Raw genomic sequence first — 26,323 nt, forward strand, 5'->3', positions numbered from 1 at the left:
CTCTTCTCCCTGGTGACAAGTGATAGGACGAGGGGAAACGGGTTCAAGTTACGTCAGGGGAGGTTTATATTAGATATTAGGAGACATTTTTTCACTGAAAGGGTTATTAAACATTGGAATAGGCTGCCCAGGGAGGTGGTGGATTCACCATCTCTGGAGGTGTTTAAAAAAAGGGTAGATGGGGCACTGAGGGACATGGTTTAGAAGTGGCTTTTGTCAGGGTAGGTTAAAGGTTGGACTCGATGATCTTAAAGGTCCCTTCCAACCTCAGCAATTCTATGATTCTATGATTCTATGATCTCTAAGGTCCCTTCCAACTCTAACCATTCTATGACTCTGTGACTCTGTGTCTTTGGGGGGGCCTGTTTAACGCCGTGCTTCACCCCGCAGCACGCCCCGTGTCCCACGCAGGTTCTGCAAAGCCTGGTTGCCCACCCGAGCATCGCCACCAGGATGGGTTTTGCCCCCCTCACCTGCTGTGCCAGGCGGGGCCGCTTTTATTTTTTATGCCTTTATTGCTGCGGTTGTCGTAGATTCATAGACTCACCGAATGGTTGGAGTCGGCAGGAACCTTAAAGATCATCGAGTTCCACCCCCCGCCCCTCGGGAGAGTTACGGGGGTGCGAAGCGGCCGCTCTGGGCTGCAGGGGGTGCCGAGCCCCGGGCACTAACTGCGGGGGGGGGGGGTCGGGTGGGGGGGACCCGGGCGGAGCGGGGCGGTGGCGCGGGGGGCGGCGGCCGGCAGAGGGCGCGGGGGGGGCGGGAGCCCCGGCCCGCCCCGGCGGAGCGGAGCGGCGCGGCGAGAGCGGAGCGGAGCGGGCAGGGCTGCGGCATGGAGGGGAGCCGGACCCCCCCCGGCTACGGATCGCTGGAGTCCACCCGGTGGCCGCCCGCCGGCGCGGGGCCAGGTGAGCACGGCGGGAGGGGGCGGGCGGGGCCGCTGCCCCGTCCAAACTTTGCCCCCCCCACGCCCCGACCCCGGTGGGTCCGGGACTCCCCGGGCACCCCGGGAAGCTGGCGGGGAACCGGCGCGTTCATCCACCGAACGGAGCCCCGCGGTGCTCCCCGAACCCCTACCGCCACCGCCGGAGCCCCCGCGCCCCCCATCGGGAGTAGGGCGGGAGGGATGGGGGGGAGAGGGACGGGGGGAAGGGAGGGATGGAGGGAGGGAAGGGCTGGATGGGGGAGAGGAGTGAATGGAAGGAGGGAAGGGGCAGATGGAGGAGGGGAAGGACGGAGAGAAGGGACTGGAGGGGAGGAGGGACGGCTGGAGGGGAGGAAGGATGGAGGGAAGGAGCCGATGGAAGGAGGGATGGAGCCCGCCATCCGGCTGATGCTGCCTGGAGAGACAGGGAGCCGCTGTGCTGTCATGCCCGGCTGTGAGCATGGCTGTGAGTGGCAAACTGGGGTGCCCACCCTGCCCTTCGCTGCCTTCTCCCCTCTCTGACCACTTCCTCCAGTACAGAAGGGGGTGGGCAGAGAGGGGGGGCAGGGGATTGTCCAGGGCAGAGTCCCCATCCGTGGGGTGGGAGGAAGGGGCCCGATGCTGGGCTGCGGGCAGCATCCTGGGGAGGGGAGGCTCCTGCAGCCCCTTGCCATGATGTCCCCCCGACCTCTCCCCTTCCCCCTCGCATTCTGCTCCCCCTTAGCCCCTTGCACCCAGCAGGATGGGGGACAGGCAGCTGGAAAGGCAGGGAAGGAGGGATGAAGCAAACTCCAGCATCCTGCTTTGGCACTAGTGCATGAGGGTGCTGCCTGAGAAGCTGCTCAGCTCCCTGGTGAGCTGCCTCAAGTTTTAGTCCTTCTCCTTTGTGCCTTTCAGCATGGTATCCTCCCCCCGCACCTCCCCTGCCTGGGAAGAGTGGAGACCCTGCCCTTGGAGGGGTCTGGGCGCTTACATCGCCTGGCTCCGCTGCTCCCAGCAGCTGGGTGACATCAGGGTGGTCCAGGGAAGGGCCAAACACTTGCTGGACTCAGGGTGCTGGCTATGGCCCGGGCTCCCCCCTCGGGTGCCTGCGAGCAGGGCTGCGGTGGCTGCGATGTTTGCTGGTTAGTGCAGTTGTGTAAACTCCCAGCTCCTGGGGGACCCTCAGGGTGGGCGAGAACGTGGCAACGGTCGCTGTCTGGTTTTCGAACGCTGCTCTGCTGTTTGCAGCCATCCCAGGAAATCTCAGGCCAGCCCTGTGAAGCGCTGAGCACGCGCAGCCTCTTGCCCTGCTTGTCCTCGGGGGGTGCCCAGGGGAACATGCGCACAGCAGCTGGGTGTTGTGGAGGGGCTACACCCCTGGTGATACCCCCCGTAAGTCATCCCGGGGTACCTCACCCAGGAACTCTGTTGTTTTTATGGCTGTGTAACACGGCCCCAGTGGTGCTGGCTGTGCCAGAGGCTGCACGAACAGCCAGAGAGACACCCCCTGACTGCAGCGGGACACAGCTGCACGTTTCTCCCTGGTTTACTTGAGGGAACACTGGCAGGGAAACAGTGCCGTGGTTCGCCAGTGGCTGTGATCTTTCCCATCTGAGCATAGAATCATGGAGTCATACAATCATAGAACCTGTTGGGTTGGAAGGCACCTCTCAAGGCCATCTAGTCCAACCCCCTGCAGTCAGCAGGGACATCTTCAACTGGATCAGGTTGCTCAGAGCCTCATGCAGCCTGGCCTTGAATGTCTCCAGGGATGGGGCCTCCACCCCCTCTCTGGGCAACCTGGGCCAGTGTCTCACCACCCTCAGTGCAAAGAACTTCTGCCTAATGTCTGATCTAAACCCACCCTGCTCTAGTTTAAACCATTGCCCCCCGTCCTGTCACTACATGCCCTTGCAAACAGCCCCTCCCCAGCTTTCCTGTAGGCCCCCTTCAGGGACTGGAAGGGGCTCGAAGGTCTCCCCAGAGCCTTCTCTTCTCCAGGCTGAACCTCCCCAGCTCCCTCAGCCTGTCCTCACAGCAGAGGGGCTCCAGCCCTCGGATCATCTTCGTGGCCTTCTCTGGCCCCCCTCCAACAGGTCCATGTCCTTCTTGTGCTGAGGGCTCCAGAGCTGGACACAGTGCTCCAGGTGGGGTCTCACCAGAGCAGAGTAGAGGCATGATCCTGTCCCCCGGGACGAGCATGCTGGGCTGTGCGTTGCCAGTCCTGGAGGCTCGTGTCCCTCCTGCCAGGCAGTGTGGCTGGTGGAGATCGCACCCCATCTGGCGAGGCTGCCCCAGAGCCGGGCAGGGGGTTACCATCGCTCTCGTTATCGAGCTTGTGGGGCAAGGGCTGGTTCTGAGAGGCTGAATGCCCCCTGCCCATGCCCTGGGCAGAGAAAAGCACATGGCTGAGGTAAAAGCCTCTTGGGATGGAGCCCAAGTAAAGACCTCTGACCCCCTCCACGGGGGGCTGTCAATCCATCACCCAACTTTAATCATGAAGTAAATCGTTTGAAACTCATCCGTGCGCTGGTTGCTGCCGTGACTCATCTCAGGCTTGCTGCTGGCTGTCTAAATGTTTTCACCAAAGCCATATGGAGTGGAAGTCTCCGGCTATTATACTCCTCATTAACAATACTTGCTTCCCCTGGGCCATGTGTGATGATTAGAGCATCTCCAAGTTTAAACTGAAGCTTTCTGCCCTTCCTTGGTTTGCTGGGTTGAATCGGTGCCAGTCGGGGGCCCTTTTGCTCGGGCAGCGCGGGATTGATTTCTGCCTGGCTCCAGTGGCGTGTGTGCAGCTGTGGGAGCCAAAGGACCCCGCGGGCAGCATGGCTGCATGCGGGTGTCATCCCTCTCCGTCCCTGAAGGGAGACTCAGCACTGTGAGCTCGATCACGGCTTTAATAAACATCCCTGCCTTAGGCCATCGCTGGTGCCGGGCACTTAGGGAGGGTGTAAGAAACCCAGCCTCAGCTTTGGCAAAGCCACCTCCAGGGAAATCTTTTGCCCAGCTGTCTGCTTGCAGGGTGTGCCGGGTTTTAAGCCATTGTGAGCTCCGAGTGTCTGCACTTGCCATTTGCGACCGCTGTATGGTGTCACCGCCATCGCACAGGTTCGTGGGCGCACGGTGCCCTTTGGTCTCCTCACCCTCTCAGGAAAGCTGTGGTCTGGCCCATGCCGGTGGCCGCTGGGGTTCAGGAACTCAGCAGCACCCCATATCTGCCTGGAGAAAGCATCTCCTCAGCCAGCAGGGAAGATCCATGCACATCCCTTTCGGTCACCACAGACTGATCTCATTACATGGAACTGCAGAGGAATTTGGATCGGGAAGGACCTCTGGAGATACTGTGTTCAACCCCTTGCTCACAGCAGGCTCAGTAGATCAGGTTGCTCACCGCCTGGTCCAGGAGGTGTCCCACAACCTCTCTGATCCCTGTCACAGCGTCTGAACAACGCTTCAACCTGCTTCTCACAGCCTCTCCTCACCCACCCAGTGCTCCAGCTCCTGCCCTCACTCAGATGTTCAGGTGCTGGCAGATGCTGGCAGATGCTCCATGAGCAAGTTCATCTTCCCATCCTATCAGCTGCCCATGAGTCACCTGTACGGATTCATTGGTTTCTCATGAGGTTTAGTGGACGGTTTTGCTGCAGAGGTGTAGCTCTGTGTCCCCTTGTCCAGGTGCTCCCTCCCAGGGTTCATGGGCTTTATTTTGCAGGAGCACTCACCTGGGACTGCCCTCCCTCTGCTTCTGCACCGAATTAAGCAGCTCTGGGCACATGACTCTCCTCTTACAGCTTCTTGTCCAGGACTTACTGCTTTGGTGAGCAGTTCCCTGCCGTGCCTGAGGACATGTCTTGCTTGAGGCACGCAGAGTACCATGACCTCAACCACATCACCTGAAGGCACAGCCAGGGGCTGAAGAGCTTCCAGCTCTTCTGCAGCCATTGCTCCGCTGTGTGGTGTAGACCTATTTGCTGTCCCCATTTCACAGGAGGCAGCTGGGACATGTCCTGTAGAATGGTGACTTTGGGGGAGTGCGCGAGGGCAGCTCCTCTTGGGCAGGGTGGTCCCAGCCACACCATATTCCCTGTCTGTGATGGGAACCCACCCAGAGCTGAGCCAGGAGCTTTCTCGCTCTGGTGGGCAGCTGCCTACAGGCTGAAATTACGTCCCATCCTCCTGCCGCAACAGGGGAGAGCAGCCCAGCGCTGCCGCCTCCTCCCTTTCACGTACACAGGTGAGGATTCACCTCTCCCGTCTGGGGTGGCTTCTGCTAATGAGGTTCTGAGATGAGAAGGGAGAAGAAGTGATGCTGACACCTCTTTCAAACCCTTGCGCTCACCCACTGGGAAACAGCTGGCTGGTAACCTCAGCCAGATACTCCTGCCACCAGCGATCAAAGGTATTCTGGGTTCTTCACCCACCCACCCAGGCCAGGAGTGACAGCCCCCCTCACCCACCCACACACCCACACACCCCCCGTGCTCCTAGGGATGATTAGATTTGTCCTTGGCTAATGAAGGCTGCAGTAAGCTCGTACGGTTGTTTATTGGCACGTCTGTAATCAGCCGTGTCATTATAGCCACAGAAGCGGCACTTAGAGCAATGCAGCTTTTTCCTGACAGGTCTCGAGCTGCGCTGAAGTACAGCCGGACCCCAGGGAGCGGCTGCCTACAAGCACACGCCGGCTGTACCGTCTGCACCTTCACGTGTGTCGTTACCTGCGTGCCCGCCGTCCCCTGCAGGGAGATCCTGCCTGTCCCCGGGGCACGGCCTCGGCCGCTTGGCGCTGCCGGGTGTCGGTGCAGCAAAATAGCGCGGGCAAGAGGAGCTCTGGGGTGGCAGAGCAGCAGGATGCTTGGGATGAGGGACCTCAGCATCCCGGTCCCCTAGCAACCGCAGTGTGGTCCCCTAGCAACCGCATCCTAGTCCTGTAGCAACCACAGTCCGGTCCCCTAGCAACCCCCTTCAGGCCCGTAGAAACAAAGCTGCGGGAGGGTTTCTGTGCAAATTTGCAGCAGAGGCATTGAGCAAGAGCTGCGGGAGGGCAGAGCATCCAACCCCACACCTCGTCCAACCCCTGCGTTTGTCGGTCTGTCCTGAGCAGGCGCTGGTCCCCGGGAGCATCCTGACAGCTCAGAATAGGGAACAAGGATTCAGCAGGCTGGCACTGGCTGAAATGTGGCCACTGTGGCTAGGGGAAGAGGGAGATAATCTCCAAGTAGTCCTCATGAGTTTCTAAGTCAGAAACAGCAGAAAACTGCTCTCCACACCAGCCACGATGGCCCAGACCACTCGTATTTCCACTATTAAACCTTTTCTGCCAGCAGCCTTGGAAACGTGCCTCACCCCAGGAATGATTTCTCCAGCAGTTGTACATGATGGGTGGAGGACCAGTGAGTGAAGAGTGTTTTGCCTTATGCCTTAATGTTTTCCTGCCCTGTAACACTCAGCACCCTCCTGTTTGGGATCCCCAAGCCGCGCACTCCAGCTCTGACATCTCCAATTCCCAGACCTGGGCTGCCCACAAAATCCTGCTCCCGGAGCTGGTCCTCCTTGGCTCTGCTCTTCCCTCTCCCTGCACAGGGAAAGTCTCCGGGCTGCAGGAAGGCAAAATCTCAGAGGGGAGATGTGTCCTGTGGAAATTCAAAGAAAGCAGAATATGCCCCTTGATGTATGTCATTTTTAATGTTTTCTCATAGCCTGGCTTTGCTGTAGCTGCTCAGCACCCTCTCCCCAACCTGTGCTGTGTGTACATCACAGGACAGCCAGATTAGCCCGCCTGTGACAAATGTGCTGCTGCATGTCACTGATAAGACGCTCAGCGATGTGTCTCCGAGAGCCAGACCGGGCTGGGAGGCGGGAGCTGGCTGTCCCTCAGCTTTCCCCGTAAAATGGGCTGGGAGCCGCTGCGGGACGTGCAGGCGCTGGCGGAATCAGCACGGCGTCCTCGTGTAAACCTGTGTGGCGGGCTTGTGCAAACCAGTGGGACGTCAGAGGGACATCTCTGTGTAAACCAGTGGAGGAGGGGAGGCAGAGCTGGTGGCCGGAGCAAGGCACTGAGGTTGCTGGCCTCTTGTCCCATCTGTCCCTGGGCTTGCCACTGCGCTCTTCTAAAATATAAATCACAGCGCCTTTTCCCAGCGTTTTGCTGTGAGGCTTTTGCCTCTTGCCCTGAGCAAGTGGCATCCCCTTTCCTTGCCTCAGTTTCCCCAAGTGGGTTACAGAGGTGATGCTCAGCGCTCCAGAGGATGAGGAAGCCGAACTGGCCTGCTGGGTACCACAGGGGGGTCCCCAGGGGGTTGGGAAAGATGGGGTGTCTTCCTCCAGCCCACGGTGGAAAGGGAACAGCTGTGGGAGCTTCACCTCCACGACTCCTCAGGAGGCCCCTCTGCGCCACATGGGCCCAGTGTTTGGTCCTGGCACATACTGAGAACAAACTCTTTAGCAGGGCTTGTTGCGGTAGGAGAAGGGATAATGGTTTTAAAATAAAAGAAGGGAGATTTGGACTAGATAACAGGAAGGAATTTTTTACACTGAGGGTGGTGAGACACTGGCCCAGGTTGCCCAGAGAGGTGGGGGAGGCCCCATCCCTGGAGACATTCAAGGCCAGGCTGGATGAGGCTCTGAGCAACCTGATCCAGTTGAAGATGTCCCTGCTGACTGCAGGGGGTTGGACTAGGTGGCCTTGAGAGGTCCCTTCCAACCCAAACCAGGCTATGATTCTATGATACTGGAGGACAGGCTCATGTGTCTGGGTGTCTGTCCATGTGCTGGAGATGCCTGAGGCTTACATGGTTCTGGAAAAATTCCTGTCGTTTCCACCAGGATTTTTTAGCTCCCTTGGCCTCGTGCTGTTCAGCAGAGGGGAAGACCCCCCCCAAAAAAACTTGGGGCTTTCTCAGCAATGCAGAGCCCAGCACAACATTGACGTGAGCAGGGTGTGCTGTCGTGCTGCGCAAGCTGGCAAAATAATGCTCGTTTCTAAGGCTCAGAGAGCTGCAAGCCCAGATGAGGGGGCCTGGTGGCCTCTGAGGTCCTCTTTCATCCAGAGACTTCATGCATATTGCATGCATGTTTGGAGCTGCGCTCAGCAAGCCACGCCGGCTTTGATGGTAACGCGGCAATGAGCAGCTCTGCTCCGATGCTCACAGAAAGCACAAATAAAGGCAAAACGCGGTCACTGTCAGCTCAGTGCCCTTGCCTGTGTCGCTGCCTTTCCACGTGCCCGTTGTCTCCTCTTGCAGCACCTGGCAGGGTTGGTGGTTACGCTGGTCTGGTGTTGGTGGGGGGGGGGTCCCCGTGACAGCCCTGTGGTCCCTGGTGTCCTCAGCACGCGTTTAACATCTCCTGCTGGCTAACGTGGCTCCCGTTTCATTTGCAGAGGACGAGATTGTTTCCATGGCCGACTCCACCACCACCATCGACGACATCGAAGGGGAGCTCTTCAAAATCGAGAGGATCAGGGAGATCCTGGTGAGGAGGGAGTCAGAGCTGCGGTACATGTGAGTACCTGCCCTCCTCCGGCGCTGGCCCCTCTCCCCAGGGTCACCTCAGCGTTTTCTGCCTGCCCGATCAAACACGGATCGTCCCCAGGGATGAGCAGAGCTGAGGCCACTTTGCACCTCGTTTTCCGCCTGGAAGTGCCGCATCTCCCGCTGCTCTGGCGTCGCTTTCCGAAGGGGCTTGAATGGGTCCCTGTCACAAAGCTGCCGCTGCCGCTGTGATGATTTCAGCCAGCCGATTTCTATGCAAACAGAGTTTATGACACGGGTTTAACTACAGTAATTGTTTCCATATTCAAGCACAGGCACCCAGTCTTCCCAGCGGGTCCATACTCTTCCTCAGTGCGTGGCTCTGGGGCTGGGCTTGGGAAGGGACCTGAGGTTTGGTGGCTCGTTGCTGCTCTCTGGAGAGATCGCTTTGCCCCAGCACGCAGCTCTCTGGCTGTCGAACAGCCAGACAATCACGGTTTACTCTCCCTATATTGAGTTATTACGCATCCTCCCAGCTCCTCCATTTCTCCTCCATCCCTTGGCTGCCCGGGGACACCGGGACGCATCGGGGCTGGACCAGCCTTGGGGCTGGACCGGCGTCGGTGCCTGATGCCCGTCTCCACGCAGCGTCCTGCTCTCCGCTCCCAGCACAGTCTTTGCAGCCACATGAGGAGGGAAGGATTTTCTCCAGGGTCCATTTCGATAATCAAAGCAGGTTTTGAGTAAAAATCTCTAGACCTGTCGCATTTAAGGCAATCAAATAATTGCTGTGTTGCAGTGGTACGAACCAGCGCTTAGGGTGAAAAGGAAGATTTTCCCTGGGAAAATCAGGAGTTTTTATGGTCTGGGAGGAAAAGGACCGACTATTCATAGTCTGGGTTGATGAATCTTTTTAATACCACTAAATTGCTATAGTCAGCCCAGTCCGGAGATCCTGTGGTGTCAGGTCAACACAAAGCCTGGGATCTTTTGCTGGTAATGGCAAAAATCATACGTAGTGGGCTGCAGCACTTAATATGCTGCTTTTTTAATGTGTCTGGGTCCCCACTGGTACCGGCACCACAGGATTCACCAAAGCCCAGAAATGCCGGTGTAAATCCGCTCTTGGGGAAAGCTGTGAGCTGGACTGTGGTCTAGAGGCTCAGATTTGGAGTGATGACCTCTTTGAGGCACACTTCCCCCTGAATGTATTGCTGAAAAGGATTTTTGGAAGTCATAAAAAGTGTAGTTCTTAAATGCTTTCCATGGCAACCGGTACCTAAATCTCACAGGTGCTGTCAAAACTCACATCTCTTGCTTTTTCTTATCCCTTTATTTGTTTTCTTCCTTGGCTTGCACTTGGAAAGCGAAAGGAAGTCACCTACAGAGATGACATACCAGGGTGGGCACGGCTGCAGACGTGATCACTTGGAAGTTTGGAGATGCCGGGATTCCATGTCTGAGTGGTTTGGAGGCGCTGGGGGAGACTCGAGCACCGGCTCTGCGGAGCGCGACAGCGGGGAAGAGCATGGCTCTGGGAGGCAGGGAAAGCCGAGGGCTTCCCTGAGCATCCTGCTGGAGAAGAGGGATCCCCAGACCTGGGTTGGGCAGGACAGGGTTGAAAAGGTTGCAGACCTGGGGCTGAAAGGAGCTTTTTTCCCAATGGAGGAAAAAAATGTAATATTCAGGATCGGTTGGACTGTGGGGCTCACGGCGATGGACATCTGACGTGCTGCCAAAGGGAGGAGCGACCCACCTGGTCCGTCGGTAGCGATCAGTGTTTTCTTCTCGTTGGCAATGTCAAACTAAAACATTTCCAACATTTCTGAGACGTCTGTGCTGTGGAAGACGACGAAGCTCCCGATATTACTCCTTTCATAGGGCAAAAAGAAAGGTCTGAAATTCCTGCGGGAGGTTCAGCTCTGCACCTCACCCGCTCGCGGCTCTGATCGGCGCCCCGGGGCCACGGCTGATGCTGCACCGACTTTTGTCACCAGTGGCAGAAGTTTTGTCGCTGACCTTTTTCACTGAGGTTTTGTCACCAGAAGTAATCTCAGCTCCAGCAGCAGCCTTCTGGGTGCTTGTCTTTGCAATCTCTCCCGAGTTTTACTGAAATGAGGATTTTTATTACTGCCCGTTTATTATTCTCATTATCAGTTTTTACAGAATTAAATACCAATTTAATTTGAGTAATATTTCAGTTGTCATTTGACTGTTTATTTTAATTGTAATAAGTGTATCATTAGCGATCAGCCTGTTGTCCATGTGTCCCGTTGCAGACCTCCCCACTGGTGCTGTCTGTAGAAGCTCGGGGCTTGGCCACCATGGGACTAGGAACAGGCAATAAAAGGACAAACAGACCTCGCTGTTCTCCATGTGCAGCTCCCAGACATTGGCATCGGTGGACCTGCTCGGTGCGGTATACAAACAAATAAAGACACTGTCAGATGGAGCACAAATCTGACAGAGCCAAGAGGAAGTCTTCTCCTCCGCCTGAGATGATCTCCTCCTACAGCAGTATCTCACAAGGTCTCTCTGCGTCAGTCTGTGTATTTTCCCTTCCCTTATTCATTTTTCTGGTGTCCTCGGCTCAGCTGACAAAGCTGCATCTTCAAGTAGCTCCAGCAAGTATGACTCATCCCAGAAGGGGTGGACGGCATGACTCAGTGGAAGGACCAGCAGGATTATTGAAGATGGAGACGGGGCTTTTAGTAACGCACCCTTCAAAGGGAACCAAAGGCACATCTGTTCAAGGTGGCCCCAGCTCATCAGTCAGTCATGTATTACCTGTAGACACAGATGTGTGTTAGGGTTTCTGATCACTCACAGCCATGGAGCTTGCTAGGAACCTCAGCTGTGCTCTTCCAGGTTGGACGATTTCACATGCATGCTGCAGAGTGTCCAAGGAGTCCTTCTGCATCGAAGGCTTGGACAACCTTGGGAAGCTCATGGGAAGATCTAAGATGCTGGGATGCTTGGTAGGGCTTAGGAGGATGTATGGTGCCTCTGTCTAGGTGAAAAACGGCTTGGCTGATTCCTCAGAGTCAACATTTGGATATGCTGCTCCTCTTGGAGGCTCAGTCAAGCCAGGTTATCCACTGTGCCCTGCGGTGTTGGTGCTTACCATCAATCAAATGGTTCCCATCCCACCCCATGTAGGCACCGTGCACAGGGCAGCGTGGGGCCAAATCCCGTATGGACCCATCTGGTATCCAGCTGAGAGGTTTGTGTCACCAGATGTTTTCCCAGCACAGACTGCTCATGGTTCAGTGTCTTGTCTAAAACATCCAGGGCTGCGGTCACAAGTCTCTAAGGTTTGTGGAGCTGTTAGGTACGGGTGTTTCTGAGATATCAGTGGATTAGTTGCACTGCCATGAGAAAACAGTCAAGGACAGAGGACATCTACCTCAGGGTGATGATGGGAACCTCCTTTTCTGCTGGTGGAGCTACTCAGCACCATTTTAATGGGCTGCCTGACCGCAGCCCCTCTGCCATGGGGCTTCTGGTGCCATTGCTGGCTCCAAGCTCCTGGAAGAGGTGTATCGAGAGCATGAGGACTGATGTGTCCATGAAGAGGTTGCTTTGTGAATGCACCAATTGAGGAATTTTTTGTCCTGGGGGCATGGGAGCCTGTTCTGCCCAGAAAATCTGGGTTTGGATTTTGGATGGAGACACTTTCTTCTAGCTTCAGGCCAGGTAACAGGGATGGGCGATGCCAGATGGTCTGGACAGGGTGGTCACCCATGCCAAGGTAAGCCTGGAGAAAGAAGAGAAGCATTCCAAATCCCAGCTCAACAATCCAACCCTGGTCAGGAGATTCGGCGTCTTGCCACAGGGTGGCACTTCATGGAGTACTGACAATATATATCTTTCGTGGGGGCTTGTAAAAATTCTTCTCAAATGAACCAGCAGCCAAAATCCCTGATCAGGGACTTAAGTTCCCAGGTACCTCAATGCCAAGGAAATGGTGCTTCACTGGCTGTGGGCTGGCTGGACAGACGGTGCCGAGGCTCGGCATTGGAACAGGCTGCCCAGGGAAGTGGTTGGGTCACCATCCCTGGAGGGATTTAGAAGACATGTAGACATGGTACTGAGAGACATGGTTTAATGGTGGACGTGGCAGTGTTGGATTAAAGGTTGGACTTGATAATCTTAAAGGTCTTTTTCAACCTAAATGTTTCTATGATTCTATGCCACATCAGAGCAGCAGGCTTTTCCTAATCTTCCCATTGAGGGATAATGTGCAAGGAGCCCAGGGAGGGCTCTGAGCAGAAGGAGGGGTGTCAGATGGGTTGGTCTCATCGTGCTTTGGTTGGAGATGTGGCTGGCCAAGGTTGGCTCTAGGCTGATGCAGCTTTGGAGACTGCTGGAAGGACAGAAGGGGCTGGGCAGCCCTTGGGTCGCTGCTCGCTCTGTGTATGAGTTGCTGGCAGAAAGCAGGAGGACTTTGAGGAAAGAAGCCTAAAGAGCAAAGCAAAGAGGTCACTAGAGCCAGAGGCTGCTGGAGTGAGGGAAGTCAGGGTCTGGGGAGCACGGCCCACAGACCAGAGGCACTGGGCGTTATTGGAGTTGTGACTTGTCTTTCATGTGTCACCTACCCAGGGGAGATCCTCAGGGATGGCTTGGTTTGTGGTAGAGGGAGGCCTCAGCCATCAGCACTGTCTGCTCTTGGGGTTTCCCTCACCACAGGTGAGCGCATAAAGCTCTTCAAACTGCAGTAATGATGCTCATCATGGCCAGACCCCGTTGTTCCTCAGTTCTGTCCAAGCAGGGCTTTGGCAAGGGCATAGGCATGTGATTTTTTTAAAAAAAATCAATCAATAAATTAAGGGTTAAGTCTTCTCTGCCAGCCCTCATGAGCAGCGAGCAGCACTTGAGCCGGTACGTCCATGGAGGGCGCTGAGTGTCTGTGGTGCTTCTGAGACATCATCAAGGGCCATGTGTCCTCCACCCGCTCCATCAGCAGCAGCCGCCGCTGGCATTTGAGTTGAGCCCATCCTGATGGGTATCTTGCTGCTGTCGTGTGGTTTGAGCCAGAGATTATTTCATTGTCTGCGGCTTCGGCAGACTCCTTTTCTCCTGTTGAAATGACCTTGTTTGTCAGCGGACCCCTGCAAAGTTTGCACATTTTCCCCCTTTGTTGTGTTTCATCTTTTACTTTTTTTTTAATTCTGCAGGAAGGCAGTATAAAAATGTCAGATCTTTTTTACGTGGCAGAAGCTTCCGTTTGTTTCTGGATTTTGCTGTTTGGGGATTATTCCGGGGGAGAAGGAGAAACACAGCTGCTATTGCATGGTGGATGTGCCAGGTTTTAATAAGGCTTCATTGTCATTAGAGCAATGAACCTTTTTCTTTGCCAACAACTAGTGATACAACCCATGGAGCTCCAACAAAAGCCGAAGTGGGCTGCCGTTTCCCATGAGCAGGCAGGTAAATCTGTGCTCCCCGCCACGGGCACTGAGCGCATTAGCCGGCTGTTGCTCCCGAGGTTTTGAACCTTTTCTCTCCCAGTCTTTCTTTCCCTCAGCGGTTTTCATTTGTGTCTTTGCAGGATGGATGACATTCAGCTTTGCAAAGAAATCAGCCGTCTGAAAAAGGAGCTTCAAAAACTCATAGCCCTTCCAGGTACGGCTTTGTGAAGGTTCGGAGAGCTGCAGCCTTCTGCTGCAATTGGCAGAAAGGTTTCCGTGACATACAAGGAGCTCTTGAACGGCTCCCACCCCGGGATGCTCCCAGGGACGCTGCTGGTGAGATCTGTCTTGGGATCCTTTGCTGCTTGCTGCCAGGGAGTCCTTGTCCAGGCCTGGGCTGAAAGGCAGAGGAAAAGAAAAGGAGGAAAAACATGAGTCCTTTAAGGAGAAGCATTGATCTGGTATAGGAGGAGGGCAAGCGCTGAGTGAGGTGGCAATGAATGCCGACACAGTGGGACCTGCCACGTACACCGAGGAGGATCCCCAGACGAGTTGAGAGGACAGGGCAGGTGACGTTGTCAGACCACACCATGGAGGGCCCCCTTTGGAAGCAGCAGGAGGGAAGATGGCCTCAAGTATGTGAAAAACAGTGAGTTCTTGCTGTGGCCTTGGCAGAAATGTGTGTCAGTGCTGGGGCAGATGGCAGCAGCTGCCAGGGAAGCGTTCCCGGCTGCAGCCGTCGCAGGGTGGGTGCTAGGGGGATGTTATGCCAAAGGGGTTCAGTGACGTCCCTGATTTAGGCAAATTCATCATTCGGGATATTGAAAAGAGGCAAACAGTCCAGGACAATGTGGGAAAACTTCAGCTGGGAGAAAATGCCAGTTTTGTCCCCCTCCTTACCATGAGCGGTGACCCTCCATGTGCCGGTCGCAGCCAGAGCCACCCGTGACCCTTCCACAGTCCAGGAAAGGCCAAACCTCATTTCTCTAAATGATCCCCCCCAATCAAAGTATTCAACAAAAGTACACACCAAACAGCTCAGGGTTTCAATGACAACGAGCAAGAAAGGCCTCCCCACAAGCTGCGTCCGTCTCTGTTCATAAGGCTGTGCCGCCTCCTAGGACATCCTCATCCCCAGTAAGGACTTTCTGTGTGTTTTCGGAACCAGCTGGGAGACAAATCCCCGCTTATTTGTACCCATCCAAGCAGTAAGGTCTGGACCACCACAAGTATCTCCCTGAGGATGCTGCACTCACCAGGACCAATGAGTGGATGCAGACAAGGGACCAGCTGCGCACATCTGTTGCCCAGAGCAGCAGCTCAGCTCATCGGTTCCGTACCCAAGGTTTTCTCAAAGCCAAGGGTGGCCAGAAACCTTCACCCTTGCCAGCGCCATAGCTCCGCTGTGCTGTGTGTGCTTGTGAATCATCAGCACGCAGTTAGAACCCAACCGCTGCTTAATACGCGGGTCTTGATCAGATTAATGTGACCTGGCTGTGTCCAGAGGGAGGTTCAGACAGGGGAGGGGAGGATTCCGCCATAAAAACGGGAGCTGCTTGCAAAACATAGAGACCCCAATCTCCTGTGGCCTTTTAGTTCAAACACCTTCCGCTTCATAAACCAAGATGACCTAAATGATGGCTCAGGACCAGAGATAAACTGGGCCTTTTCTGAAGCTTGAGAACTGTGGCTGCCTTTCCTTCATCTGCTTTGGTCTTTCATTTCTGTCCTTTTCAGCATTCTCAGATTCAGCTGAGAGCAGAAATGCCGCTTGCATCAGGGCTGCTCTTTTTGTCTTCTTTATAACCTGGCTCAAATCCGACTCTGCTGGAAAAAAACCCTGCAAATCGTTGGTCTTGTGAGTCTACAGCAGCAGAGCATTCGTAAAACGGGCGTTGAACTTTGGTTCGCATAAAGACTCGAACACGTCAGTGCTTACTCAGAGCTCAGCCAGACCTGTGGCTTGAAATCTCACCACACCAAGGTGCCTTTAATAATTCGGAGAAATATCAGGGTCGTGATGGACTCTGGCATCAGCAAGTCGGAAGAAAAGGTGCAATGTTTACCCAGCAGGTGTGTTAACTCCGACATGCTCTAACTGAGGAATGCAGATGGTTAATTAACTCCAGATAGCTGGTATGTTTGCATACAGCCTGATGTTTCCGATTCCTATGGCATCCACATGGCACTGTAAAGTGTTCCGGTTCCCACCAGGCAGGTGGGAGCTGCTGCACAGAGACAGTGCCCGTGGCCAGGTGACTTTGCTTTAACTCTTCATGGTAGGAGACCAGCAGCTGTGGCCCAGACCTCGGTCCAGATCACCTTTCTCTGCCAGGAAGCTCGAGCTCACTCCCTGCACAAGACCACAACTGCAGGAGAAACTTTTGCCGGGGATATTTCTAACAACATGATGATTATGAGAACTTCCTCCTACTCGGACCCCCGCAGCAGCACCTCCGATCAATATGTAGCAGGCTTTAAACTACAAATCAATACATAGTTTAGGCAACTGCTGAGACCCAGCCTACCGGGTTTGCTCCATACTGTGAATTTCACTGCATTTTTATTCAGCTGAAGGAAGACTGGAGATTGATCCATCCCATGCTGGATTGATTTTGGAGCTGGACGTTGAATTCATAAATGGTATTAAATAGCTGCAGCACAGACAGTCAGAGTTTCCACCTAAGGTAGCTCTCCATTTATATTTAACAGTCCTTAGCCTTATCTCTGTCATCTTCACGTATCCCACTTACCTTATGTACGAATTTACGTAAGACATGACTTCCTAGGGATGTGAGAGTTTTCAGGTCTTCACTAACTCACTACCCAAAGATATGTGGCACAAGTGGGTCCCACCGTGCTCAAGGTAGGTCACTCTGGGGGTTCAGGTGACAGCCCAGGATAATACGTTCAAAAGAGCCTGGCAGACGCTTGTGGCCATCCTTGTCACTGGGGTGGGAGTGGGGCTGTCAGTGGTTTGAAAGGTCGGATGTACAGGATGAGATCACCGGGACCGTGTTCAACAAGGGAATAAGGCCACAAAACCCAGTGGATCGTATTGGTTTTCATGTCTCTGTATGTATGGGATAAATGGTGGTGTGAGGTGTTCCCAAGGCATCTGGGATTGTTGATAATTCCCTGTGCACCTGAATCCCTGGCTGGTTTCTCAGACACGTGGAGGACCTGGCCGAGGGGTCTCTGGACCCGTAGCCAGCTCAGGGCCAAGCTGCGACTGGTGGGGTGTGCTGGCGTGGCGAATGCGGGTTAAACACATCCTGACTGAAGGGTGACATCTGAGTCTGACATTTCTGAGCTTGTTGAGACCCAGGGTTAGGATTAGGGTAAGAGTTAAGGTTTGGGTCAGGGTTAGGGTTAGCAGTGCAGGGTGAAGACCCCAGGGAGGCCATGGTCATCTTCCACCAGAGACGTCACCTTGTTGAAGGGCCCTTCCTCTGCTCTGCAGAGCTCAGAGTTGCATATTGCAGTGCTCAGCCCCATGAAATTTTTGGGGAGAAACTGAAAATTCGAAGTTCAATAACACCAGACCTGTCTCCTCCCAGCAAGGGTGGCGTGGGATGAGCTTGTTGTTTATTTAGCAGCCTGTATCTGGATCCAGGTGCGTACTTTGGGTTGGCTTTTACCTCCACTCTCACATCTGCTCCCGGGTTGAGCAGAGCAAGCTTGACCTTGGCATGGGCAGGATGGCCCCTGTTGGTGTGTTAAATGTGTTCCCTGTGCTGCAGAGAACGAGAAGTCCAATGAGGAGAAGCAAAGGGAAGAGGAGCTGGTACAGCAGATACACAAGCTTGTGGAAACGCGGGATTTCCTGGTGGACGATGTGGAGTTTGAGAGGCTCAGGTAGCTGGGTGTAATTTATTCCTTGCACTGGGGACAGTGCAGTCTGTCCTCTGATCTGTGTCATGCCATGCTAGGTAGTCCTGGATGCCTTGCTGCTCTTTTCCTGAGTGCTAACCAATCTCTTTGTCACAGGGAAAGGGAAGAAGACAAAGAAATGGCAGAGTTCCTGCAAAGTAAGCTCTCCAAAAGCTACCTCCAGAAAGCAAGTAGGTGGTTGATGAGTTTTATTCCTTGCATTGAACCTCCCTGGCAGTTTCTCCCCTTTCCTAAGGACTCTGTACTCAAGATTTCATTGCTCTGCGTGGGGCTAGCTTACGTGAAAGCCATCTGTTGTTATGGGAGGATGTGGGGAAATGACAACTGGGGGATGGTGGTGCTTGAGGTCACATTGTGGAAGCATCCTGAGTTGGTACAGATGTTATGCTTCCATTTCCCTCCTGGCATCTCCCAGCCAGCATGTCCTATGAGAATGGGGACGGGTAGGTGTCCTTTTAGGGCTGATGTACATCATCTGACCCTTTCCAGCCAGCTCCTTACATTTCATCACACCATTAGCTAAGGTCACAAGTTGTGGCATCCATCCAGCCCTCCTTTCTTCATGGCCCCTAGTGGCGACCCTCTTCCCTGTGCCTCCATCGTTGCTGGAGGAACAACTCCCCTGTGTGGTGGGAGGCATTTCCAGCTCAGGGTCCCTGTGCCTGTGGTACTGGATGCTGAACCTCATGCCCAGCTGTTGGTCAGAAGAGGGTCAGCATCTTAGCCCTGAAAGGAGCTCTAAGAAGAAGCCGTGGGCCTGTACTCTTGTCACCAGGCAATCGATTCCTCTTTCTGTAGCTCCTGTCAAAGAGAAGAAAATGACTTCCAGGGGGCAGCAAACCTCCACGCCGTACATGACCAAAACTGGCCTCACCCTGCTCAAGGAGTGCTGTGGCTTCACCTGCTCCATCATGTAGGCCAGCCCCCAGCTCCTCTGCACGGGACATGACCATGGTAGTGTACACGTCCCGGGAAGCTGGGCTGGGCAAGAGGGGCTTCCTTGGTGTGCTGAGAGAGCCTGAGTGCCTGTGTGGGGTGGGTGAGCCCTGGTGTCCAGGACACGCACAGCTCCTGGTGCTGCAGGCATGGGGTGTGAGGGACCACCAGACGGCAGCCCTGCTCTGTGGGGCTGGCATTGGAGAAAAGTGCTGGAGCCCCACTGAGTCCTGAGAGAGGGTCTGGAAGAGAAGCAGCAGTGGTTGTGGCTGGGAGGAGGACGAGGGGGTGGAGGGGGAAGAGAGATGGAGGGCAGGGCACCAAGGCATCTCCAACAAGAGGGAGCTGTCGGTCAAATGTACCACTGCTGGGCACACCTGGTGCTCATGCAATTACAACACCAATGCCTCTGTCTTCTCATAGCATCTTCTCTGAAAACCTAAGAAGCCACCATGCCTTTCTGTCCTTGAGGGTCCTCACATGCCTTCTCGCTGGCCCTCTCGCCTGCTCCTTTTCAGCAGGTTGCAGTTAAATCACTGGCATCTGCTGACAGCCACAGGTGCCCAGCTGTAGAGTGATGTGCCAGTTATTTTTAAATCCGAGTCGACTAAGGGCCGGGCTGTGTCAGTTGTGCAGGACTATCCTCTGGCTGCCAAGAGGCAACCAGACATCCCCGCCCACTTGCCAGTGGTTCAGGACATAAGCCTGTTCCAAACATTATCACTTTGTAGAAGTCTCAGGGAGCACCGGACCCATAGAGAGGTGCTTCTTGCCAGTGCAGGCTGGTGTGGACTTCTCCACCTTATCCCAGGAGGAGGCTGAAGTGACCAGGTTCACAGAGGTGGGTGGTTGGATCCCCACTTGGATCAGCTCTGCCAGGCTAAAGCTGCCTCCCTACTCTTATGCCGATGCTTGAGACTGCTCCACAGCACGTGCTGCCAAAATTGGTGCCTGTGGGGTGCAGACAAGTCAAGCAAGGCCTAAACAGCTTGATGTGGGATGGAGCAAAGGCTGAACTGGTGATAGCCAGTGAGCTGAGCTCACTCTTGCTGGAGTGTGGTGAGGGCACAGGTGAAGCAAGTCACATCTGAGATGAAGTTATGTCTATAAGGATGTGCTTTGATACAGTTGAAGTGAAATTCTGGGCTCCAGCACCACAAATATGAGTCCAGACTTTATGTCTCATCCCAGGGCAGTGGTGAGAAGGTGAAACCACCCACCCACAGAGCTCCCACCTTCCTCCATGCCTGGGCTTCGCTCAGTAGGTGGCCAAAGTTCAGTGCTAGGTCCTGACTGACAGCATGTGTGACAAGCGCTGTGTAAGAGGAAGATGATGGTAATGGTGGGTTGTAGTCTCTGCAGGAGTATACATCTCATCCTTAATATTGCTGGAGACTTCCATTGTGGCAGGTGACCTGACACCCAAGAGTTAGTCTCATTGGCATCAGTCGCGCTATAAAGCAGGGTTGGCTCTCTAGCCATGGGAGAAGGGAGGCACCAAGGGGATCCCATGGTTGCAACCCATGGTTTCCCATCTCTTGCCTTTCCTCCCCAGGTCTCCAGCCAGAGTCCACAATCTGCTCTCCTCCGAGAGTTTCAGCTTCCCGTCATTGTTCATGCTTCCCACTGCGGCACCACCACCGAAGGGACTTCCCAAGCAGGCTGGTGCAAGCTTGAATGATGGCATGTGTCCTTGGTGCCACGTCAACGGTCGTCTCCTCCATGACATTAACAAACACCGAATTCCACCCGAGCTCAGCTTGGAAGAGGTGTGTGCAGCAACGGCAAGCGAGTCCATGACAAAGAGGACCGGTACAGTCCTTCACCTGGACAGAGTAATAAAAAAAGCACTGGGAGCTAATGTTGAGAGAACATTGTGCTGCGCCATCCAAGATGGGCTGTGGCCACAGATGATGTCTCATCCTTAGCCTTGTACCACCTTGTGAATCTCTATGGGATGATTCCTGGGGACTCTTAAAGGGGAATATCTCTGGTCTGGGTTTCGTTGTGCTTGCACCGGTTTTATTGCAAGGCGCTCTATGGCTCTGGGTAGAGCTGGGCAAAGCGTGAAGGGCAGTCCCCAGAGACAGCTGAATGAAGGGCTAATTCTGGTGAAATTACCACCTGAGCACAAACCTGATGCATTGAACTATGGGCAGATGAGTTGCTTTCCCTATCTCACTATTACTGGATTCAGTTTTCAGCTCCGAGAAAAAAGAGGAAATTAGACCAAAAGAGAAAAGGAGAAAAATTCAGAACAGGGCAGCATGCAGAAGGAAATGAAGACCAAACAGGAGTCTGGAAAAGTGGCAGGGGAAGGTAGAGACACTCTCGCTACCAAGAGGGCATTCAGTCCTGCCCTCCAGTGCCCCAGCCAGCGCCTCTGGGCTTGGCACCATGAGCTGGACATGAAGTCCTGTGCAAAAGACTCATGGCACCCTGCGGTCACCCACTGTCTCAGTTCCTGTTGTCCCTTCTAAGCATCCTTCTGTGTTGAGATGGCACAGCCAGAGCTGATTATGCCCATCGCAGCAGACCAGGGGCTCTCTTTCGCTGGCTGTGAAGGCCTGTCACATCTCCTGCCCTGCACTTCTCCCCTGTACGATGCTATGGCTTTACTAGGTGTCCTGCGGTAGCCTCCCATTTGTGTGGCTGCCCAAGAGGTCTGGTCTGGCCAAAATGTTGACTCCTCCAGCTCAGTCCTGCTGCATCTTTCTGTAGAGTCTTGAGATGATGTTCCTGCCTGGGTCACTGACCAGCACGCCCGTGCCACTGAGATGGTCACAAGCCGTCTGGTGCTTTCCATTGCATCTGTTAGCACGTTCATCCTTATAAAACACAACGCAGGTGGGAACCTTCCTGGTGCAATACCATAAGCAGGCCCAAGTCCCTCCTGCATTTCTTTATCAACACTGCCAGAAAACCCAGTGTGTGGAAACCTATTCTCTAACCTTTGCAAGGGGTTTTCCCCTCACTCGTTCTTCCTGAACAATCTCCTCCCCATAAGGGTCTTCCCAGCAGCCAGAAAAGTCCATAAACTAAACCAGTCCCTCTGCACACTTGCAGACCAGGGTGCAAGGCCCGAGTGGGCCATCATGGTCATCTGTTGCACCTGGGCACCTGGTCGTCTCTGGAAAACTTGACCCTGCTTTTGTTCATGTCACCTCTGAGTTGACTTCAGTGGTCTCAGTCTGAAGCCTGCTTACATTTTGTGCTGCTTATTGTGAATGACCTACAGCATCCTACAAACACCACCTGCCGGTTCCTGGTGCTCTCCTCACTTGGGGGAGGTTTCAGTGTGGGCTGGAGGGAGCACCCTGTAGATCGCAGGGGCAAATTAAGTCACAGTCTGCTTTGCCAACCCTGTGTAACAGAGTGAGGTGCAGTATAGAGTTGGGGCTGTTGTCCAAACAGGGGTGACAGGCCATCGTCAATAGCATCCATCCTAGAGTTGATGGGACAGGGTGGGCCACTCACTCCATGCTCTTCCAGAAACTGTCCAGCGGCTGCTTTGCTTGGTCACTCTGCAGTTGTGCACATGGTACAATACTGGTGTTCGCTTTGATCCACACAGACTGAAGGCTCGAGACCTAGAGGGCCCCTCTCACTGTCCTTGCCTTCCCCAGGGTCTTCTTGGGAAGGGTGAGTAACAGAGTTTGGTTGGTTCGACCGAGAGGGAGCCAAAGGCAAGAAAGAGCCCTTGATTCAAAACTTGCTCTCCTAATTCATCCCTACCTCCACCCCACAAGGCCCCAAGACCCAGACTTCAGCTCTGAGGAGTGCTTGAGCAGGCAGGGAGGATGGCCGAGGGCAAACGGGCAAGGTCCCGGCTTGTTTTGTTCTGTGTTTGCTGTCTGTGTTTGTGTGGCTGGTCATGGAGAAGGAGACAGGCTGCTGTCCTGGTCATACGATACTGTTTGGCCTGATGGCCAAGGTGCGCGGCACACGGGAGTGACACTGTTTCATGTGCATTGATTTCAACCCAAACCAATAAATGTCTGTTGGAAGTTTGGTTCATAGGTATTTTCCTTGCCTGGGACCTTTGCTGAGAGATGTCTCAGGCTGTGTCACAGCCGGGTGGTTGGAGTGGAACAGAAACAAGATCCTAAAAAGTCAGACCGGACTTTGGAGTTCCCTGGTATTGCAGGAGAAGAAAGCAGCTCCTGCTGCTGCAGCAAGATATCCAACTCTTCCATTTCTGGCTCTTGACCTAACATTTCACTTTTGGGACAGGCTGAAAAATCTTTGGAAAGGCAAGAAACTGCCTCCCTGGGTTAATATCCTTTAATGATCAGAGCCCTGAACTCTTTTGATATATTTGTTCACTGGTAACAGCCTTCTGTCATCACCAAGCCTCAATGACAGGGTTAATAGAGGGGTTGTGGAACATCAAATGTCTTCTGTATGTGGCACTTTGCTTAATGGAGCACTGAAGGGGATCTGGCTGCACCATCTCTTCTCTTGGTCCCACGACTCTGCCCCTCCTTTATCCCACCCCCCAGGTGCTCTCAGGAGAAGAAGCAGGAGTGACTGGCCTGCAAACTGTAGGGTCTCCTGGGTTTGGGAGTTGGCTGACCTTGGGATGGGTGATTAAAGAACATATGAGGAGCATCGCATGGTGGACATGCTGGAGAAGGCAAGGAGGTGGGAGATGGGCCAGGTAGGAGCAGAGAGGCAGGAGAGAGTCTGTGCTTTGAGGGTCTCATCAGTTGTGTAGGACCAGGGAAGCTCCCAGTCACTCACAGATACGATGTGCTCTTACGACAGCAACTGCTGAGAGGGGACCCCTCTGGCTCTGGCGCCTACATCCTCTCTTGGATCAGGTGGCTGGAAACTGCATGTAGAAAACCAATACTCTAATTCCACTTTAATGACTTCCATGTCTTTGCCATCTGTCACCCGATGGTTCTTGGCATGCCAAGTCCCACATAAGTGCTAATCATGGGGTTAAGAAGCCAGCAATGTCTTCTGAAGTCACCGCTGAAGACCATGGTGTCACGTCCCACTCCCATTAAAGAGGGGGAGTAAGTGACTTCAGATTCGTAAATTCTCAATGGTGTGGACCAAGGTGAGATAAATCTCGAGGTCCATATACAAACATTTATTAGCTTCCCAAAATGGTTAGTGTAGGTCTTAACAAGTCCATGGTAATTGGTTAGGTGTATAACAAATGGCGGCAAACGGTGAGGTGTGTGTCGTGTTCCTGAACAACAGGGATAGGACAACTTATGGCAAGTGGTACTTAAGGTCATACTTAAGGTCGTTACTTAACAACTCTAACTGTTACTTAACAATTCTAAGAGAAAAGAGAAACTGAAGGATAGAGAAAGGAAAAGACGGAGAAAAAGACAGAGATAGAGAGATCACCAGTCCTGGTTCCAGCGTCTTTTTCAGGGAATCTTCCCAGGCACAATCTTCTTCTTTCTTGGAAAAATCTTCCCAGGTACGGTCGTCTTTCTTGGGAAGAATCTTCCCAGGCACTACCTTCTTCTATGGTTTCTTTTTTGTTCCCCCCAGGGGCACTTACTTTCCCCTTTTATGTTTGCTGAATCAGCAGGGTCCACCCCCCTTGCCCAGGACAGCCTCGTCTCAGGTTTCTCCCTTCTCCCAGGTGACGTGTAGCGTGATTTGGGTGGAGAGACGAGTGCCATAGTCACACATGTTCAGCATGATCTCTATAACCTTCGTTAGCATATGCAGGGTGTGCGCTTTCATATGCATGTCACGGGTAACGAAGCAAACTCGTCGCACACAATGGCCTTGAGAACTGAGAACTATCAAGCTCACCACACGAGTGGCAGAACTATCCTGTCTTCACAAGACAGTTCTCCCACACTTTCAGGCACCAGAAGCATGAGCCTTATCAGTTCTTTGAAGGCCAGGCCTGCATTATTTATTTCCTTGCGAGTGTTTGAGGCGTTCCATTGGAGGGGCTCCTGCCCTCGTCAGGGAATTTACAGTCCGTCCCTTACATGTGGTCAGGGTTGTCCTGTGCCTCCTTGCAGAGAGCCTAAGAGGGGAGGTCGGTCTGAGAGCATCCTGAGAGATCTGGAGCTGACAGCCCCTTTCTGTACAGCCGTGCTCCGTGTCACAGCCTGTCCCTGTCACTCGGGCTGCACGGTGGCTGCTCTTCAACTGGCTGCTCTGGGGCACCAGCCCCTCCAGTGGGAATCCCACCATCGGTGCTGGGGCAGAGCTGCCCCGCAGAGCAGGGAGCGCAGCAGTGCGCACTGATGTTGATAGCTCTTGCCCACACTGATGGAATAGCAGGCTGCTCCAGAGGAAACATTGACAGAGTCCAGATTAAACAATAACAACATCACAATATGTTGGGGATTTTCCATCAACGAGGCAAAACAGACTGCAGATTTAGCCAATACTTTAATCATCTCTTCTCTGAGCCAAGAGAAAGGAACCTTACAAAAAACCCCACCCAAACCCAAAAAACACAACGCAAACAAATCCAAACCCTGCAATTCCCCAAGAAGGCAGGCTATTAACACAAAACACTTGGTTATTATACACAGCATCACAGAAACCCTGATACCTCATTAGGTGATTTTAGTCTTTGCTTCCATATCCCACGGCATCATGAGTCACACCGGTTTCGCTTTGCCCAAGAGAGCGAATAGAGCTGGTCGGAACTGTGTCTTTGTGACGCTCGGCACGGTGTGCTCGGGCAGTGGGTCCTGCCATCTCCTCTGCTGGTGCTGAGGTCCCTGGGCCAGCAGGATGGCTCCAGCAGGCAGGAGAAGAGGAGCGTGGTGGATGGTCCAGGCAATCCTGGCAACCCTGATAGTCCACTCTCTGGAGCAGGACTTCAGGACCAGCACAGCTCCGGCTTGGCATGTTCTGGCATCTCACAAGTGGTGAGAGCAGAACTTGTCTTTCTGCTAGGCTGGGGATGCCTCAGCTGGCTTTGCCTTAGCTTAGATGAGAGGGTTTCCTTCCTTTCCAGCTCCCCAGGGAAAGGGCAAAGGAAGGATGAAATGAGTTTCATAGGCTGGAGCAGCCAGTGCCTGTCCCCTACACCCCTATAACCCCTGGTTCTTCTTCCAGGCAAGCCTGACCAAGGATCCTTTCACCCCAGTCATGACAGTGTCAGTGCACACATGGGGCCTCTTTACCCCATGGGCATCATCTCTTGCCAAGGCTTCTTGAGGAGGCATCTTTAGGAGCTCCTTGTCATGTGAGGAGAGGTGAGAAACGTTATTTAGACATCTTGTAGCCATCCAGGGCACAACCTGTGCTCCATAAGGTGGCTAGAGCCTCTCCAGCAGACCCACACGTACAAGGAGACTGAATCATTTGGGCTGGAAACTTAAAAGGTGCTGTCATGGTGCTCACATCTCTCTGAGTGTGCTGCTGGCTATGAAGATCATGAGGTATGGCTCAGACAGGCATCAAATCTCCTCTGGAGCAGTCAGGGTAATACCTTCTTGTCGTGCCTTCCCACCTGGGACAAGGCCAGAGACAGCATCTCCTCCGTGTCATCCCTCTCTGTCCTTCCAGCAGCTTGGCTGGGTCTAATCCAGGCTGGTGCTAGACACAGCTTTGTCCCACCACCCTGCTCATGACAAAGACATCTGGTAGGTCTCTGGGGATAACTCCCTTCCCCTGATGTGTCCACAGATAGACATCCCTGGGCTCCTAGCTTCTCCCTCCACTGGCTGCCATCCCAGTGGTGGGCAGCCTGG

At 53.9% G+C, this 26,323-nt stretch overlaps 1 protein-coding gene across 2 annotated transcripts; it reads left to right on the plus strand.

Moving 5' to 3' along the window:
- Positions 1-787: 787 nt before the first annotated feature.
- On the plus strand, positions 788-22,602 carry LOC134523489 (bMERB domain-containing protein 1-like). Of its 2 annotated transcripts, XM_063352453.1 has the most exons (7): positions 788-908; positions 8,295-8,415; positions 13,937-14,010; positions 17,540-17,654; positions 17,787-17,860; positions 18,489-18,644; positions 20,182-20,319. In XM_063352453.1, the coding sequence occupies exons 1-6, from the start codon at positions 833-835 to the stop codon at positions 18,605-18,607; spliced, it is 579 nt and encodes a 192-aa protein (XP_063208523.1). In that variant the 5' UTR covers positions 788-832; the 3' UTR covers positions 18,608-18,644; positions 20,182-20,319. The 2 variants fall into 2 exon arrangements, with proteins under 2 accessions (XP_063208523.1, XP_063208522.1); XM_063352452.1 differs by lacking the exon at positions 18,489-18,644 and having other exon boundaries at positions 20,182-22,602.
- The last annotated feature ends 3,721 nt before the right edge of the window (positions 22,603-26,323 follow it).

The sequence above is a fragment of the Chroicocephalus ridibundus genome, chromosome 14 (genome assembly GCF_963924245.1).
Source record: "Chroicocephalus ridibundus chromosome 14, bChrRid1.1, whole genome shotgun sequence".
Classification (NCBI taxonomy): Eukaryota; Metazoa; Chordata; class Aves; order Charadriiformes; family Laridae; genus Chroicocephalus; species Chroicocephalus ridibundus.

Bases quoted from the DNA above. Each gene is read 5' to 3' on its own strand.
- LOC134523489 (XM_063352452.1), top strand. From the start codon at position 833: ATGGAGGGGAGCCGGACCCCCCCCGGCTACGGATCGCTGGAGTCCACC. The intron at 909-8,294 runs GTGAGCACGGCG...TTTCATTTGCAG, and splicing joins GCCCGCCGGCGCGGGGCCAG to AGGACGAGATTGTTTCCATG. The intron at 8,416-13,936 runs GTGAGTACCTGC...GTGTCTTTGCAG, and splicing joins GAGTCAGAGCTGCGGTACAT to GATGGATGACATTCAGCTTT.